Here is an 18,763-nt window from a genome sequence, read left to right as displayed (position 1 = left end):
AGAAGACATTTAGATATTTGGAAATAATTCAAATTTTATAGTTTCTCTGTCTTCTCAAATACACTTGTAGGTAGGACTGGCCATGCTTTTATATGTCTAGGCAGTAATAACAAAGATGAACTTTTTACTGAGATGAGTCCTGTAAAACTAACTTTACTTTCTTTATTTCTTAATTTTAAAAAACGTGTTCTGAGAATATTGCTATTCATTAGAATGTTGCCTATGTTCTTAGATCAAAGTCTTAATGTCCATTTGACACCACCATAGAAAAGTAATTTATCTGTCCTGGAAATTTGACAAACACTTACTCTTGACTGTCAATCAGCATTACCTTTTGAACTTCCCTAAATACACATTTAGAAATTCTGGGCCCCTCCCTAGAGATTCTGTGTCAGTGCGTATACAGTACAATAAGTTAAGAAGAAAATAACCTACATGCTCACCTCCCCTGTTGTAGACATTATTCATGGCATGGAAGAACCAGAAAAGATATATCTGAGGAAGATTGCGATGTTATGTTCCTTGAAGGTTGCTATTCAGTCACTGGGTTTACTGAGGCAGCCAGGAGTCATATGAACAAATAAGGTGTTGAACCTCAGTTGTACTGCCTTGGTCAGGGGCTCAGCCCTGATCAAGGTAGCACATCATCCAGTTGTATTCTTCACTGGTTCATTTTTCTTGAGGCTGTCTTTCTGAACCATTGAGCATGTGGTTTCTTATTACTAAACCACTTCAGCAAACGGTGGAACTTAATATTGTCATCTTATTTTCTTTATAATGTTTTAGAACAAAAATCTTTATTTCAACCTTTTTTTGAGGCATGATATACATCCAGTAAAGTGGTTAAGGTGTACCAATCTTAAGTGTACAGCACAAGCTTTTCATATGTATGTTTAACTACCATACACTCAGGACATAGAACATTTCCAGCTTCCTACTAGGTTCCCTAATATTCCTTCTTAGTCAGTAACCCCCTTCCCTTTAGTCTACCATCATTCTTCTGATTTCTAACACCATAGTTTTGCCTTTTCTCAGACTTCATATACATGGAGTTATGAGATATATATCCTCATGTAGCTAGTATTTTTAATTCAGTTATTTTTGCTGCTAAGCCTTATTGAGTTGTTTAATATTATTGTTTATGGCTCCTAGTACTCAAAACATGTCTAAACCAAAACAGATTCAGTTGACTTTTGTTTTACATTTTTCTTAGGTGAAACAGTCTTAAAATTCTTTAGGAAATTTCTCATGTGTTTAATGGTTCTCTATTTCAACTGCTTATATAGTATCTGTTATTTACTTCCACAGATTATTCTTGCCGTAGCTCCCTTTTTTCTTCTTCCACATTTCCTTCTACCAGGATATATAGGGGAAAAGAAGATTTCTAAAATTTTATCTCCCATTTGTTCTTCACCATGCTAGCATTTGGTCTGGGCAAATTCAGGTTGAACTGAATGTCCACAATTACTGTATTAATCGAGTGTTTTTCTTCCCTTCTTTCTGACAGCATGATGGAAGTGGTTCATTGCATGATATTCAACTATCATTGCCGTCCAGTCCGGAACCAGAAGATGGTGATAAAGTATATAAGGTATGACTATGTAGTCATGCTGGATTTTTCAAAATTCTTTTTAAATACTAAAATAATGATACCGTGACAATGAAAACAATAATAAATGTATTAATACCTACAGCATCAGGTTTGTTCTTAACTTTTGCTGCATTGTTTAGTTGAAATGATATCTCTGTGGTGCTTTAATTTGAATTAATCAGTCGGATAATGATTTGTCCCTTTATTACTACTGTTGCAGGATTTTAAAAGAAAATATATTGCTCATAATGATAAATAATTGAGTTTTTAAAATATGAGTATGAATAAAAGTTAAAATGGTTATAGGTACTTCTCATATATAAATCCTAAAATTGAAGAAATATACCAAAAATGAGATTAATTTATCTTTTTTCATGTTTAAAAATACAGAATACAGATGTATTTTTGTGAAAGTGTTTTTTTATAAGTCTTACTATCTTTATGTCTATGTTTAGTTGAAGAAAGCTCTTTTATTTTGCAACTATTTGCAACTATTTAAGTACATATTTATTTCTTAAGCACACACAGAGATTCTTGGTTAACTTAATGTTTTCAAGTCAAGTTATAGTTAGCTTTTACATCCCATTTTCAGAGTACACTTATTAGTGTTTGCTAGTCATCTGCAGTAACAACCTGAAAGTAATGGTGGCTTATAATAATGAAATTTACATTTCACTTACATATTGGCTGTAGATCAGCTGGGACTCTGCTTCATGTGCCTTCTTTATTCTGGGATCCATACTGAAGGATCAGTCCCTATTGTGGGAGATGTTATTATGCTCATGAGAAGAGAACTTTGATAGGATCACATGTGAATTCTGCTTGGATGTGGCACATATCACTTTCAAAACAATTCAAGGGGCCAGGCCTGGAATTAGTGGGACAGAAAAGCATTATTTTCTCATAGGTTGCAGAGTGATTTATTGGGAAGAAGATTATATGTAAAGCAATCAAAATCATAAGAGTATAGTACAGTAGTCAATCTTGTTCTCTCATCTTGGCTTTTCAACTTGTTGACTACCTGTCCTTGCCCGAATTACCTCCCAACCCCGAGCTTTCATCCTGCTGTCAGTATAATACATTAAGTCCGCAGGTTCACAGCAGGCCATCTCTTTCTCAACACTCAGTTGAGAACCATTGACTTAGGTAATCTCTGATGACCTCCCAGTTTAGAAAAAAAAATTGTGAATTTGTCACTGACATTTTAAAAGCAAAGTTGACCTCTTTCCTGAATTTTGTGTGTGTGTGTGAAAAAGTTTTTTACATATAAAGATTTTATTTTTTATTTTATTTTATTATTATTTTTTTAGATGAAGTCTTGCTCTGCCACCCAGGCTGGAATGCAGTGACGTGATCTTTTTTTTTTTTTTTTTGAGACGAAGTCTCGCTCTGCCGCCCAGGCTGGAGTGCAGTGGTGGGATCTCAGCTCACTGCAAGCTCCGCCTCCCGGGTTCACGCCATTCTCCTGCCTCAGCCTCCCGAGTAGCTGGGACTACAGGCGCCTGCCACCTCGCCCAGCTAATTTTTTGTATTTTTTAGTAGAGACGGGGTTTCACCATGTTAGCCAGGATGATCTCGATTTCCTGACCTCGTGATCCGCCCGTTTCAGCCTCCCAAAGTGCTGGGATTACAGGCTTGAGCCACCGCGCCCGGCCTAGTGACGTGATCTTGGCTCACTGCAACCTCGGCCTCCCGGGTTCAAGTGATTCTGCTGCCTCAGTTTCCCAAGTAGCTGGGATTCCAGGCATCTGCCACCATGCTCAGCTAATTTTTTGTATTTTTAGTAGAGATGGGGTTTCACCATGTTGTCCAGGCTGGTCTCAAACTCCTGACCTCAGGTAATCCACCCACCTCGGCCTCCCAAAGTGTTGGGATTACAGGCATGAGCCACCACACCCAAACAAGAAATTATGTTTTAAAGAAAAAAATTTAATTCCAACATTTTTACACAATTGGTATCTTTACTTTTTTTCAGTGTTCCTGTCTAGTTCATCTAAATATTTAATGTTATATGATAGACATTTTGTTACACAGTATTTATTTCTTGTCCCTGCTCCATTTCCTTCCAGGCAGATTATTCCTAGTCTTATTTAAGCTGAGATGCAACAGGTTATACTGTCTCTTTTCTTCAGTATTCTGGTCTCTTTTGCATTCTCATCAGCAAATCCCCAACTATGTCACCTTTCATCCAAAATGATTTAGCAGTGCAGTTTCAAATGACACAAATACTGCATCTTGTGCCATTAAAATTTTTGGATCTAAAGTCTCCATTGGACTTACCATGCCTCTAATCTGTCCTTTTATATATCTCAGGACAGATCCCTCTCCCATTCCCTTAATGAGCTCTTTCAAATAGCCCTATGAAGCTCCATGCTCAGCTATCTCAACCTCTGCAGGTAGCCTTATGTTTGTTCATCCAGTAAATATCTTATGTTTCCTGCCTGCTTCCCTTTTTTTTTTTTTTTTTTTTTTTTTTTTTTTTGAGACGGAGTCTCGCTCTGTCGCCCAGGCTGGAGTGCAGCGGCGTGATCTGGGTTCACTGCAAGCTCCACCTCCCGGGTTCATGCCATTCTCCTGCCTCAGCCTCCCGAGTGGCTGGGACTACAGGTGCACGCCGCCATGCTTGGCTAATTTTTTTTTTTTAATTTTTTTTTTTTTTTTTTTTTTTTTGTATTTTTAGTAGAGACAGGGTTTCACCGTGTTAGTCAGGATGGTCTCAATCTCCTGACCTGGTGATCTGCCTGCCTTGGCCTCCAAAGTGCTGGGATTACAGGCGTGAGCCACTGTGCCCGGCCTCCATCTTGCCTTCTAACTTACCTATATTTGTCTCATTCTTACTCCTTTGTTCCAGTTACAGGATAAAAATGCCCACTGTGCTATGTAATATCAGCTCTTCTTCTGTGTTCTTAACTCTTGTCTTCTGCTGCTGCTTAATGACCTAACTGCATCTCTTCCTCCTCTCTCATCTGTCTTGAGCGTGATTCCTTTACTTTCTTGTCATTATTCATTTGTAAATGTGTATATTTCACTTAATTTCAGTAAATCAAATACACTTTTCCTTGACTCCCTTTAAACTCCTTTCCAGTTAGTGTGAAAACTTGGAACAATGAAAATATCTACCATTTCAATGCTGTAGACGTTTGACATGACCTTTGTTTTAAAAACTTTCTCCTTTGGCTTTTGTGTCACTTCTCTCTGGAATCCCTCATACCTTTCAACATTTTTTCCTGTAGTTTTCTCCTCTTCTTTAAATGTTAAATTTATATCTTTAGTCCAGTCCTCTTTGAACTTCTTACTCTCATAATTTCAAATATGACACATATGGATAACATGTAAAACGCCTCTCTTTCATGCTTGGTAATCCAGTTGCCCACTGGACACACTTCTATTGTGTGTCCCACCCATAAGTACCTCTAACACAGTCTCTCTCTCTCTCTCTCTCTCACCCCCCCCATATATGTGTGTATGTGTATTTGTATGTGAGATGTCTTAAACATTTTATTTATTTAATGAAAAAATTGATGACTGTTGAGCTCAGAAGCCAGTACCCCAACATACAGTGCTTTGACGTACTGAACTGAAGAAACCTTAAGATCTCTTCTGACTCCGCCATGCCCCCACCTCCCTCCTACCCCCCACCCACCCATCTAACAATATATTTAAAGCTCACACATATTCCTCTTTGGACATACTTGTTATTCTTCCGTATTCGCCATTTCCTTTGTTGGCACAGCTATTCACCATGTCACTCAAGCTAGAAATACAGTGTCACCCTTGAATGCTCCTCTGTTCTTTTGTCACATGCAGTGAATTGCCAAAATCTCAAAATTTTGATTTCTTCTCTCCTTTTTCATCTGTATGATCACTCTGTTGGGTCAGGCTTCTACTCTTATTTGGATTATTATAATATTTTCATAAGTGCCTAGCTCAGTTTTGTTGCTGTTGTTAAAATTTGTCCTCTAAACATCTGTCAAAGCCATCTCAAATGCAAATCTGTCACTACCTAGCTAAGGCCATGCGTGATAGTCATGGCTGTCTGTGATCTGGCCCTTGCCTAGTTTACTAGCCAGTTGCTCCTCACCATTCATCAGAGCCTAAGTGCAACAGCGACACTGCTTATGATTCTCCAGATGTGCTATGCTTGCCCTCACCTTTGTATTATTGTGTGACACTTAGAATCCTTTAACTAAAATTTCAAGCCTACCACACTCCTCTGTCTTCTGAATCTTGTGCTTATCCTTTGGAACTCCACTGTAGTCCCTCATTCCTAATGTGTGATGTCACTTCTTTGCCTATCTTTATGTATAAAATCAGTCAGTGTTCCCAATGCAAAGAGATGATCAATGTTTGAGATGGTGGAAATGCTAATTGGCCCGATCTAATCACTATACATTATATGTATCAAAACATTACTTTGTAAACCATGAATATGTACAGTGTTATGTCAATTAAAAATAAAATTAAAACAACGAAATGGTTTTGGTGGGAAAAAAAATCCTTAGAGCAGTGCCTGCCATATAGCAAGTGCTATATACATGCTGGCTATTAATGTTCTTAGCACATTGTTTGTTGGTTTCATTTTTGGGTCCATTTCTTGTGTAACACTGTCAGAACCTACTGGTGACTGCATGAATGATGGCTGTATAGTGTTCCATCAAGTTGCTACATTTTATTCCAGTTATCCTCCTATAGGACAATTGTAAACTTGTTAACTTTCAGATAACACCTTGTTACAGGTTTTCTCTTACTTAGGATCAATTCTTTCACATAGATTCCTAGGAATGGGATAACTGAATCAGAGCGCAGGTATTTTGATGGCTCTTAAAAATACAGCTTTGTCCAAAAAGGTTAACTGCTGTGTCTAATGATGTGCCATTTTTTCTGTAGTCTGGTTAATTACATTGGGTATTTCACCACTAACTTAATATTTATAAAACAATACTTTATTCAACAAGTTAAATACAACATTTTACCATTTATATGTGTATTTGTGAGAACTGGCTATGTGTCTGTTGAGACCTAAAAATGATCTTAAATGTTTGGACAGGCTCTTAATATACTTGAGATATAAATCCTCTGTCATATTTGCGTGGATTTTTCAATAGCTTTTAACTAATGTTAATTGTTAAGATGCTTTAAAATGTTATATAATTAAATATAAATAATTTCTTTTGAATAGCTGTATTTGCTACATAACTTAGAAATGTGTCCTTCTAAATGTATTCTTAAAAATGTGTCTTTCATGATCTGCAATACATCTTTTTTATCTTTATGAATTTTTATAATTCCTAAACTTAAAATTCAAGTGAAGATTATTTTTTGTATGTAATAAAGTCTTTTTCAATTATAGTATACATAATAGCATTTTAAAAATCTTCCACATTGTTTGGGATGCTTATGTGATATGATCAAACCTTTGTAAAATGTCTATTTCTGATCTCTTTGTTAAAGAGAATATATGTTTTTGTTCCCAATGTATCTAAAGGGGATGACATTCTTTGCTTGTTGTAACACAGTCTAATTATTTGCTTACTTGTTTTTCTCTCTGGAAAGATATTATTCACATCTATATTTGAATTTCCTTGCTTATATTACTTTCTCTTTTGGATAACTGAATAATGATACACAAACAACATGGACTAACTATAGAGTAATGATTAACACTTTGGAAATGTAACTGAATTCCTGCTTAACTTGACAGTAGGTTTCCATTTAATAGTATTAGGCATTTCTTATAGATCCAATTGACAAGGTGTTCTCTCTTTGATTCAGGAGGTACTCCTCAAAAAGTAGCTCATGGACAAAGAATCTTCCTTGTTATCCTTCAGGCACATTTATCTTTTTTGCTGATTTCTAAACCAGCCATGAAATGCCTCTGTGCCTTTAATTATTCTGTTGCCTCTGCTTCTCATGCCCTTTGTTTTCTTTCACAGGCTAGTTTTATGTATCTCTTGAAGTCTAGCTAAAGTTGCTTTTTTGTATGCGATTTTTTTTTTTTAACTCTGTGACCTATGTCCCAGTTTTCTTATATGTAAAAAAGGGATTACAGCACCTACCTCAGGAGTGTGGGTAGAATCAAATGCTTAAATACCTGAAAGTGCTTAGTTTTTAACATCTAATAAGTGCTCAATAAATGCTAACTGTTGCTGCTACTGTTGCTCATTATCAACATGTCAGACTTCATTATTTTTTTTTTTTTCCCCAGGATCATAGAGGCTAACAAATCCTGCCTCAGGTTTATTTGTACAAAAAGCACAGGAGGACCCCAGCCCCATGCAGATGGCAGCCCAGAGGTGGGGGTGGGGGGTCGCACCAGTCCTTCTGTCCTCACGTTGGCAGACAGAGATACCTACTCTGTAGCCTTTGTAGTGGCCTGGGCACCTTTGGGAGCCTGAGCTGGAATTGAAGCTGGAGCTGCAGCCTGGGCCTTGGTTTGATCCTTGGCCTTGGCCTTGGCCTTTGGCCGGCACAGCCGGAGCCCCTTGGCAATGCGAGCACGAGCACGCTTCCCAAGCTTGGGGTGGGCAATGTAGGCAAGTCGATCAAGCTTGCGGCTGACACCCTTTGGGATCTTGGGCTTAACCTCCTTGGGCTTTACGAGGGCCTTGACAGCCTCGGCACGTGCACTCATGGCCTTGGCATTGTTGGCCTGCATCTTCTTTAGGCCCTTCTTGTTGTGCTTCTTGGCAAAGCGCATGTTCCTCAGGAACTTGGAGTCCACCCCCCGAGAGATTCATATCTTTGTGATCGGGGTTTCTTGATACCATTTCTGTGCCATTTTCGGGACTGGTTGTGTGTGGTGTGGTTCTTGGACTTGGCCATGTCTGCACCTTTAGCCGCGGCTCCCGAAGCGCCTAGAACCGGAAGCCAGACTTCATTATTGGATGAAATCTTGTGTTTTTTTAAAAAAGAGGATTTCCCCCCTAAATGACCAGATGGTTCATTCATTACTGTGTCTTCATCATTGATTTCATGCTTCTCATTATGGTATTTTAAATACCTCATCTAAAAATGTTTTAATATTTCAGACTGAAGATTTATTAAATGAAATAAAACAACTTAAAGAGGAAATAAAGAAAAAAGATGAAAAGATCCAACTATTAGAACTTCAGCTTGTAAGTATTGTCGTGTAATGTGTAGAGACTTTTCAAACTGGGTGAAATGTGTTTTTCATAAAACTCTGAGCCAGAATTAGAGTTTAGCTTTATTTTTGGCTCTCAAAGTTGCACTTTTATATTATTTTTAGATTATATTCACTGTAATTAATGTGTGTGTTTTAACTTTTAATCTAAATATTAAGTATTTGGTTTGGAAAATTCTTCATTGATTCAGTGACCTTAGTTTTGGGTATTTAAAATTCACCAATTTGCATTCATTTTGTTGATAGAAGGGTAAATAGCTTTTCTTCAGATATATTTAAAGAAACAAGTACTAGTGAGTTGAGAACAGGATATTTTCTCTCTCTGTGAGGAGAATTAGCCTGGGTCTTCAGATTTAGGTAGCTGCATAACTGTCAGATTGAAGAGTATTCCAAGAAAATGTTTATTTCCTATGGATGATGTTGAATGATCCATCAGAGTCATGTTTGAATCTTTATAATCTAATAATTGTGCAATTTCAAATATTAGTCTCCTTTGAAAACAATATGGTGTGTTGAATTTAATTATTATTTAGTTTGTATATAAAAGACCATGATAAGAAGAAAATAATGGCCTAAAAATCACAGCAGTCAAAAGGAAATCTTTGTTGTGAGTCAAGAGCACATTTTGGTCTAACAAAGCAATTTGGTGAAATATTAATCTCACTGAAAATATAAAGGATATACTGAGCTCTGAACCACTGGGGTCAGCTCACAGAGATCTATTTCATGAATAAATAGAGCAGACAAATCAAATATTATGATTAAAGAAAGAAAATTTATGAATCTGAATTAAAAATAGCATAATATTGCAAATTGAAGTCCTGTCACATACAAAATTAAACAGGCAAATAATAAGGCCTAGTGTTTGTGTTCAAAGCCAAAGACAAGAACCCAATCAACTTTCAGGGAGAGGAAAAAAGACAACAAAGGAAATTATGTAAGCTTCGATTTTTGCAAAAATATATTACAGAGCACAGGATATTGTGTCTTGTACAATTCAGAGAAGAGGTTATGAACCTCTTATTTTATATCCAAGCAAGTTTTTATTTATATGCAAAGGTAAATTCTGACCTTTAATGTCTTGACAGATATGCTACCCAGTTAATACATTTCAGATATTTGAGGGGTACATTGAAAAATAACTCAAGAATAAGGAGATAAAGATTAAAATGAATGAGCAGTGAAATGGAAACTAAGTGGTATAAACTTTTGAGCCACTAGTTGGAGAAAACTTACTGCCCATTTTACCTAGTGTAAATTACATATCATTCTAATGTTGGGATTTCTTTGCATTTACAAATCCTTAATTTTTCTGAAATTAAAAATTATTTTTAATTTTAAATTTTTAAGTTGCTATTAATTTTGGAAAATATTCAGATTAAATAAGTTTGAGGAAGAAGGTAAAGAATATGCTGAAGGAAGTTAGAAGTACTGAATTTTTTATCTTCTACAAATGAATATTCTACATTCTTAATTTTTAAAAATATACTTAGATAAATTATAATAATGTTTATGACATGCTTTAAAGTAACTATTAGTAAGTTGGAGTAAAGTATCTTGCAAAAGTTAAAATTTAAAAAAAAAGACATAGTAGAAAAATAAGGAAAACTTAAAAACAGCACAAAACTAAAGTAAAAGAAATTAGACCAAATATAACAAATATAATAGTAATTGCAAATAGTCTTATGCCTTGGAGAGACTTCCCTTGAGGATCTAAAGCAAAATCCAGTAACTTGCTTTGTATAAAATAAATTTAGCTAAAGGAAAATGGCACAATAAGGCTGAACGTAAAAGACTAGGGGAGGCTGGACATGGTAGCTCACTCCTGTAATCCCAGCACTTTGGGAGGCCTAAGTGGATGGATTGCTTGAGGTCAGAAGTTCGAGACCAGCTTGGCCAACATGGTAAAACCCTGTCTCTACTAAAAATAAAAAAAAATTAGCTGGGTGTGGTGGTTCACGCCTGTAGTCCCCAGCTACTTGGGAGGCTGAGGCAGAAGAGTCACTTGAACCCAGGAGGCAGAGGTTGCAGTGAGCCAAGAGCGTGCCACTGCACTTCAGCCTGGGTGACAGAGTGAGACTCTGTCTAAAAAGTAAAATAAAAGATTGGGGGAGACAGAATAAAATTATTCTCATCAAAAATATTAGGATTGCAGTAGTAAAATTAGAAAAGTAAATTTAAGACGAAGATTTGTGAAAAAGGTCACTTTATATGGACATATGATAAATAATGAAAGATGAATCTTTTTATGCTGTGAAGTTTTGATAACATATTCTTTCTTTTAACCTCAGATTGTATCTTTAAAAAAGTAAGAACAGGTCTCTTCATAGCTCAAATTATGTTACCATCTCTAAGCAATTAATAGTAATTCCTTAACATCTTCTAATATCTAGTCCATACTAAGATTTTCTCAGTTGTTCCAAAAACATCCTGTACTTTGATGTCCCTAAACTAAAATTCAGTCTAGGACTATGCACAACCGGTTATATCCCTTAAGTCTCTTTTAATTTAGAACCATTCTTTTGTGTGTGTGTGTGTGTGTGTGTGTGTGTGTATGTGTGTGTGTGTGTGTGTGTGTTGATTTGTTGAAGAGACTGCACCAGTTGTCCTGAACAGTATCTCACCTTGAAAATAATTTTTAGAAAGATTCAAGAAATATTGAAGAGCATCCTAAAGAAAGAAAAGTGAAAGCATTAATCTTTATCAGTAGGTACCTTGAAATTCTCTGTACACAATATATTCAACCTAGAAATCATATTTATCGTAAAAGAGCCTGCCACCTGTTTTTCTAGGTGGTGTGCATAGTTTTCCCATGGATTGCTTGGGAAGCTGTGGTATATTCAGCTAGAAATTCCCTCTGTAAACACCTTAGAATCTCATTAGTGTGTTTACAAATTGCAGAGGAGCTGTGGCCCCATACCAGGAGAACTCTGATATTTTCTTTACAGTTCATGTAAAGACTAATGTTATTGTGGTTTTCTCAACATGAATTTAGAGGATTAGAAAAGATACACTGCTTCTCACTGCAAGCAGTGATCTCTGTAAAGTGAATGCCTTAGTTTTAGGTGGCCAAGTATCCTTCTTATAGTAGAAAATTAGAAATTACTCAAAGATTTTAATAGTATCAAGTTTAGTTATAGAACTTGAGAAAGTCACTTGTTCAAACCAAGAGAGTTTTAACAGATACAAACCATTTGAAAACAAAGATAAGTAACAGCATTTTTCACATTATCAAATTAAAATCACCTATTTTAAAATTTTTTAATTTTTTTTACATTTCTATTCTTAATATAAGAATAAAAATCAGAAGAATCATAGACTAGGAGTTAAAGGACTTGTTTCTAATATTAATTAGGTAATGGCACTGACAGTTTCCATCACCTCTCTCTAGTACTTTCTTTATCCAAAATATGAAGGTTTGTCTAGGTGATTTCCAAGTTCCCTTTCAGTTATAGCCTTCTATGCTTTTTTATCTTTTAAAAATATATACATTCAACTCCAACCTATGTTTGCATGCAAACTTTCATAAAAATACATTGACATTATAAAGTGTTGTATTCAAAATATGCTGATTTAAAATCAGATTGCACTGCTTTGAGAATTAACTGAAAGGCATAGAAGTTAAACTATTCAAACCTTATTTAAAAATTCTAAGAATGCCTGTTTATCTTTACTGCAATATCATAGTTAAATAATAGTACAGATACATTTCTCATTGACTCTTCAGAATAATCTTGGGAAATTGCTAGTGTAGAGTTTCCTTTATGGAGACACGTAGACAGTGGAACTCACGTTAATTGGGCTAGCAGCATAGTATATTTGAAATGCCAAGACAGACCTGAGTTCAGATCCTGACTTTGAAACTTAATAGCCACGTTCTCTGAAGGGAGTTCTATAATCTCTCCTAGGCCCCTTCTGTAAATGAGGATAATAAAAGTAGGACTGGGCCGGGCACAGTGGCTCATACCTATAATCCCAGTGCTTTGGGAGGCAAAGGCAGGCAGATCACCTGAGGTCAGGAGTTCGAGACCAGCCTGGCCAACATGGTGAAACCCTGTCTCTACTAAAAATATAAAAATTAGCTGGGCATGGTGGCGTACACGTGTAGTCCCAGCTACTCGGGAGGCTGAGACAGGAGAATTATTTGAACCCGTGAGGCCGAGGTTGCAGTGAGCCAAGATCGCATGCCACTGCACTCCAGCCTGGGCAGTGGAGCAGGACTCCATCTCAAAAAAAAAAGTAGTACTGACCATATAGGGTTATGATAGTTACGTTGTGATAGAACTACATATGTAAACTACCTAATGCCTGGTCCGTGGATACATGATGAATAGCAACTCTTATATAAGCCCTAAATCATTCAGTGTAAATCAGTGCATACCTTATGATGTTTTAAGTTCCAAGTAAAAGTCCCTAACTAAAAGTAATTTTAAAAATAAAAACAGTTGTAAACTCAACAAGAAATTGTATAGGTCCCATCCATTTCCGTGGTTTCTTATTGGTCATTTGGCTAATGATTGATTAGGTTCCAGATGGATTTTTTTAGAATCCTCTTGGCTGTCCATTCATGGTCACAAGATGTCTGTTGCTCTGTGTGTCACATTCTCACACAGTAATACCCAAGGATAGGTTAAGGGCCTATTATCTCCAGTGTCTGTTTTTAAAATCAACAAACCCTTTCTCAGATACCCTAGACTTTCCTATTTGATTGGCTAGATTTGAGTTACTTGTCCCTTCCTAAGCATAGAAGAATGGGATTAATCACATTGGTTCAGACTAATTAAGATCTAGCTCCTTGGGGTAAGAGATTAGGACACATTTCCCCAAATATGCGACCAAATAGAAGGTGAGCATCTGTACAGTCTCTCAGCAATAAAGAAGGCAGATGGTGAGAAAATGATTTGTTAAGTCATTTTATATATGTTGACGTGCCACTAGAAACTAGACTTTCCAAATTTTGGAAAACTCTTATATTTGCCAAATATTATTTTTCATGTGTTAGCATATAGAACAGAAAATAAATTATAGACAGTCCACTACTTAGGAGTTTTTGATTATATGATGGTACAAAAGTGATACTCATTCAGTAAGCTCCTCAACTTATGACAGAATTATGTCCTGATAAACCCATCATAGGTTGAAAATAATCCCAAGTCAAAAGTGCATTTTTAGCAATATTTGAGTTTATTCAGGTGTGACCCCATCATAAATCAAGGAGCATCTGAATTTCTGGAATTGCAATAGGATGGAATAAGTAAAGTGCTTTCATTTCAATAGTGTTTTTAAGTTACCTTTCTGTTCATCATATACCCCTCATATATGTTAAAAGTTGATCCTATTACAGTGAATTCCAAGAGACTGTAAGTTGACTCAATTATATATTGAATTTAGGGGGTTATTTTGGAGTTAGCATCTCACTCTGTCACCCAAGATGGAGTGTGGTGATGCAGTCTCAGCACACTGTGGCCTTGACCTCCTGAGCTCAGGTGATCCTTCCCTCAACCTCCTAGGTAGTTGGGACTACAGGCACATGCTACCATGCCTGACTGTTTTTGTTGTGTGTTTTTTGTAGATACAGGGTTTTACCATGTTGCCCTGGCTGGTCTGGAACTCCTGGGCCCAAACAGTCCGCCAGCCACAGCCTCCCAAAGTACTGGGAGTACAGGTGTGAGCTACTGTACCCGGCCTATATTGAATTTTGTTTCAGTGACTGTCTCATAGGAATGGAAAATATGTCTCTATGATAGACATTTTTGTTTTTAGATTTTATTTTGTATGAGGAAATTGGAATGATCTGATTGCAGTTAAGAAAAATTTTGAATATGGGTAAATATTATTAAAGTAGAAATGTCTCATTTTAACCTGATGCAATAATCAAGAATTTTTTAGTTTCCTATGAGAAAGTATGTCTACCTCCAGAGAGGTTGTTTAACAAATAATGTGGTTATTTTCTAGATTTTCACTAAGGGAGAATTCTCTTTTTTTTTTTTTTTTTTTTTTTTTTGAGATGGTGTCTCACTCTGTTGCCCAGGCTGGAGTGCAGTGGTGTGATCTCGGCTCACTGCGCGCTCCGCTTCTGGATTCATGCCATTCTCCTGCCTCAGCCTCCCAAGTAGCTAGGACTACAGGCGCCCGCCACCATGCTCAGCAAATTTTTTGTATTTTTAGTGCAGACGGGGTTTCACCATGTTAGCCAGGATAGTCTCGATCTCCTGACCTCGTGATCCACCTGCCTCCGCCTCCCAAAGTGCTGGAATTACAGGTGTGAGCCACTGCGCCTGGCCAGGAGGATTCTCTTTATCAATATTTTAATGATGTTTTTTGAAAGTGATGATTATTTGAGAAAGTTACTTTGTGTTATGTAAATGAGTGTGCTTTGAGTGGAATCGTGTGGAGAAATCATTTGTGAACAGAAATGGTCAGATGGATCTTGTCAAAGGGCTGACACTCTTCAAAATATTTCAGTCCAGTAAAGTCAACACATCATGAAAGAGGCTTCATCAGACGGCACATGAGAACAGACATCCTGACAAGTGGACTGGTGGTATTCAGTGTCCAGCAGAGTCCCATAAAAAATGCATTTAAGAAACTGAGCTTTAGTGACTGTAGTACCATGACAGTTTAGGGAAATACTGTAAATTCTGCAGTTGTATTCTTTATATACTGAATATTCCTATATGTTCTACATCCATATACTTAACTCTATATATTGATTTACATAAAATCATATATTGTATGTTTTATGGACAATATAAGAGATTGCCAAGGGTAATTTAGATTATTCAAAATTCTAACCTTATAAGGTTAGAATTGAGGCTGACTCTCAAACCCACTCCCTGAATAAGATGAGAGACCACTTAATAGACCTTAATGTTTGCTGTTGATAACGTTTTTTTTTTTCAAAAAAAGTAGCCAGAACTATTTTGCCATGTGTGACTTTTTTGTTGATTTGGTTGCATACCCCCTAAAAGAGCCCTGATTACCTCCTGTCATAGCTGTTACTTTTTTTTTAGGTAATTTATTTTTGCTTGTCTCTTAGGTGTTTATGTGTTTTCCTAAAGCTTCTCTTGTGTGTCTTGGTGTGTATATGCAGAATTAAACCAATGTAAAAATTTGTGTTTTTGTTTAGGCAACTCAGCATATCTGCCACCAAAAATGTAAAGAGGAAAAATGCACTTATGCTGATAAATATACCCAAACACCCTGGAGACGAATTCCTGTAAGTAACATGTGCTCTTAGCCTCCTCTCCGGTCATTTGCTATTTTGAGGTTTTATTTCACTCTTTTTACAGCAATCTCTAATAATTTTGAATCTGTCATGGCTGTTAATTTTGTTGTAGGTAATTTATTTTTGCTTGTCTCTTAGGTGTTTATGTGCTTTCCTAAAGCTTCTCTTGTGTGTCTTATGTAAGTGAATGTGCATTTAATAGCTTTTTCATTCTGCACACTATGGTTCATTTTATTTGTGTGTCTACTCTCCTCTTATTGCATGTATTTGTGAGAGTAGTTCCACATGCCTTAAAGGAAGCAGCAGTCCTGTATGCAGTCATCCTACTTTAGCAGCATATGACACTTAGAAAATATATGATGTAGCATATTCCTTTTTTGTTAAAACTTTTTAAATGTGTTTATTATAATTACTCAGATGTCGAGGGTGTTAGGAAATATAAATGCACAAAGATACAGACAATAAAAGTTTTGTTTTAGGCAGAACTAGGGAATGGTTTACTTTAAATAGAAAGTACCTGTGTGTTCCGTGCTTATTTGTTTTTCAGAAATGTTGTATCTCAAAACATGTTTAGTGCTAAAAATACTCTATCATTTAATTTGAGTTATTGAGAACTCAGTTCAGGATATGTGTGAGCCAGAGAATTATCATATGGACGTTAGTCATTCTATTGTTTGGGGCCAGGTAATAGACATTTCTTATTAAGAGATTGCCTAATAAGTCAGCCTTGACTCTTCTTTTGCCTTATATTTAGGAGTGGAATTCTAGTAACACAAAGGAACAGAGAAATGTAATGGCTAATATAATCAGCAATTTAGTTTGTAAAGCTTAGCCATAAGCCTTTAAAGTTTATAAAAGAGTTTTGTTTCTTTTCATATAACAAGTATTTTTTTTGTGTGCTCTTATAAGATACGATTGTAGGAGTTAATCTATTCAACAAAAGTTTGATGATCCTCTCTCATCCCAGATATTTGGGTTTCGAACTAGAAGTGGGGAATTAGGGAAGGAAATACACAGACAAAGAAGGATTCCTCCGTTTATAAGTACTTCTTAAAGAAATTGGGAATACATTGATGTAGGTAAAGTGCTGTGTAAGTCTATAAGGTTCAAAGGATGTGGGAAATCTAGTTGAAAGAATCAAGGAGCTTGGTGAAGAAAATGAAGGTTGTGTTTGAATCGTGGAAAGCAAAAGACACCAACAGACAAAGATGATGTAATATTTTTTAATGTCAAAGGCGGTGGAAGCTCATCTGTTTGCAGACAGTTGTTTAATAGAAGACCATGCCCCTTGCTTCTAGATGGAAGTTTGGGCTTTCCAGGTGTCTCCATTTAACCCATAGGGATGTTATGTCTTCTAACTGTGCTACTAAGAAGATTGGTGATTCTATTAAGCATGATAAGTTCCATTTTGCCATCCTCATGGAAATCTTTATACCACCTCTGGCTCCTTCAACCTCACTGTTCTGGAAACTGGATGTTAGTCTTCCTCCTCATCAGACAAAAGTAACTCGTTCTGGAATGTATTCTTGAGTTAGTTTTACTATGATCTTAGGTCAAGTGAAGATCAATTTTTCAGCCTAGCACACCTAACAAACTCAGACTTCAGCTTTCCCTGTTATCTGTTACTATAGGAATCATCTGGCCAAATACCTTTGTTTTGTAGCTAAGGTAGCAAAAGCTAGGGAGATAAACTGGTGTAGCAAAGTTTCCATAATTAAAAAGTGGCTGAGCTAGTACTACAACTTAAGACTCTTGACTGCTAGTTCTAGGTTCTTTTCTCCAAAAGCACATTGAAGAGCCTTTGAAGGAGAGTGGTTTGCTGCCAACAGCAGCAGAGCAAAAATTTGAATGTATTGAGATTTTTCCAAGGGGATTTTGGTATCACTTAATGGCTACAAATAAGATCTCTGAAGTAGAGAATCAACAGGAAATAAGAAGAAGAAATATAATAGTAGAACAGGGGAAAGGAAGAAAAGCAGATATGCATTTACTCATTCAGCAGATATTTATGTGCCTACTTCAGGCCAGGCACTGTATTAATTTGGATGTGTAAATATAAAGAAGATACAGTTCCATCCCTCAAGATGCTTGTAGAAACCTCTGGTATGCTTAAATGATAGTAAGCACACTCTTTTTCTGCATGTAAAGAAGCTAAGATGCAGAAGTGACTTGAGCAAGTGTTTATACAACTTGTATACAGCAGTCTTATTTTAGTTGCTTTTCTTTTGAATGGTTGCAGGAGGTGAGTGGGCTAGAAGGAATAGAGAAGAGAAAAGAATCATAGCTCTGGGAAGGGAGGACAGAGGCTTAATCTTAGTGAGAGATCATAATAAGGACTTACTTCCCTGAGAGGAAAAAAACAGGTGCTCAGGTTTGCACTGCATCGTAGAAGACTTAGCAGTACACTGTGATAATCCATAAAAACATACTTGTATTTTAAAAATTATTTAATTTATTTTGAGACAGGATCTTGCTCTGTCACCCAGGCTAGAGTGCAATGGTGCGGTTATGGTCCACTGTAGCCTTGACCTCCTGGGCTCAAGTGATCCTCCTGCCTCAGCCTTCCAAGTAGCTGGGACCACAGGTGTGTACCACCATGCCTGGCTAATTTTTTGATTATTTGTAGAGACAGGGGTCTCACACTCCTGGGCTCAAGTGATCATTTTGCCTCAGCCTCCCCAAATGCTGGGATTACAGACATGAGCCACCATGCCTGACCACATACATACTTGTATTTTAAGTTACTGAGAAAAAAGGATTTTTGGTTGAAAAGGCATAGTTTCAGTAACAGTGTAAAAGAAAA

General features: G+C 36.6%; 1 protein-coding gene and 1 pseudogene across 11 annotated transcripts in view; one reads left to right on the top strand and one right to left on the bottom strand.

Moving 5' to 3' along the window:
• Window positions 1-18,763, top strand: part of CCSER2 (coiled-coil serine rich protein 2) — a 188,440-nt gene that overhangs the window by 136,838 nt on the left and 32,839 nt on the right. For all 10 annotated transcript variants that reach the window (XM_050803815.1, XM_050803821.1, XM_050803820.1 and 7 more), the window contains 3 exons: window positions 1,508-1,591; window positions 8,620-8,706; window positions 15,862-15,951. In XM_050803815.1, coding sequence (XP_050659772.1) covers window positions 1,508-1,591; window positions 8,620-8,706; window positions 15,862-15,951 — 261 coding nt within the window. The remainder of the gene's footprint in view (window positions 1-1,507; window positions 1,592-8,619; window positions 8,707-15,861; window positions 15,952-18,763) is intronic.
• LOC126962631 (60S ribosomal protein L29-like) lies at window positions 7,813-8,473 on the bottom strand (annotated as a pseudogene). Its single transcript, XR_007728741.1, has one exon. The product of XR_007728741.1 is annotated as a 60S ribosomal protein L29-like (transcript).

Source organism: Macaca thibetana, chromosome 9, assembly GCF_024542745.1.
Source record: "Macaca thibetana thibetana isolate TM-01 chromosome 9, ASM2454274v1, whole genome shotgun sequence".
NCBI classification, from domain to species: domain Eukaryota; kingdom Metazoa; phylum Chordata; class Mammalia; order Primates; family Cercopithecidae; genus Macaca; species Macaca thibetana.
The sequence above is the reverse complement of the archived record's forward strand: the minus strand, read 5'-3'. Positions and strand labels throughout refer to the sequence as shown.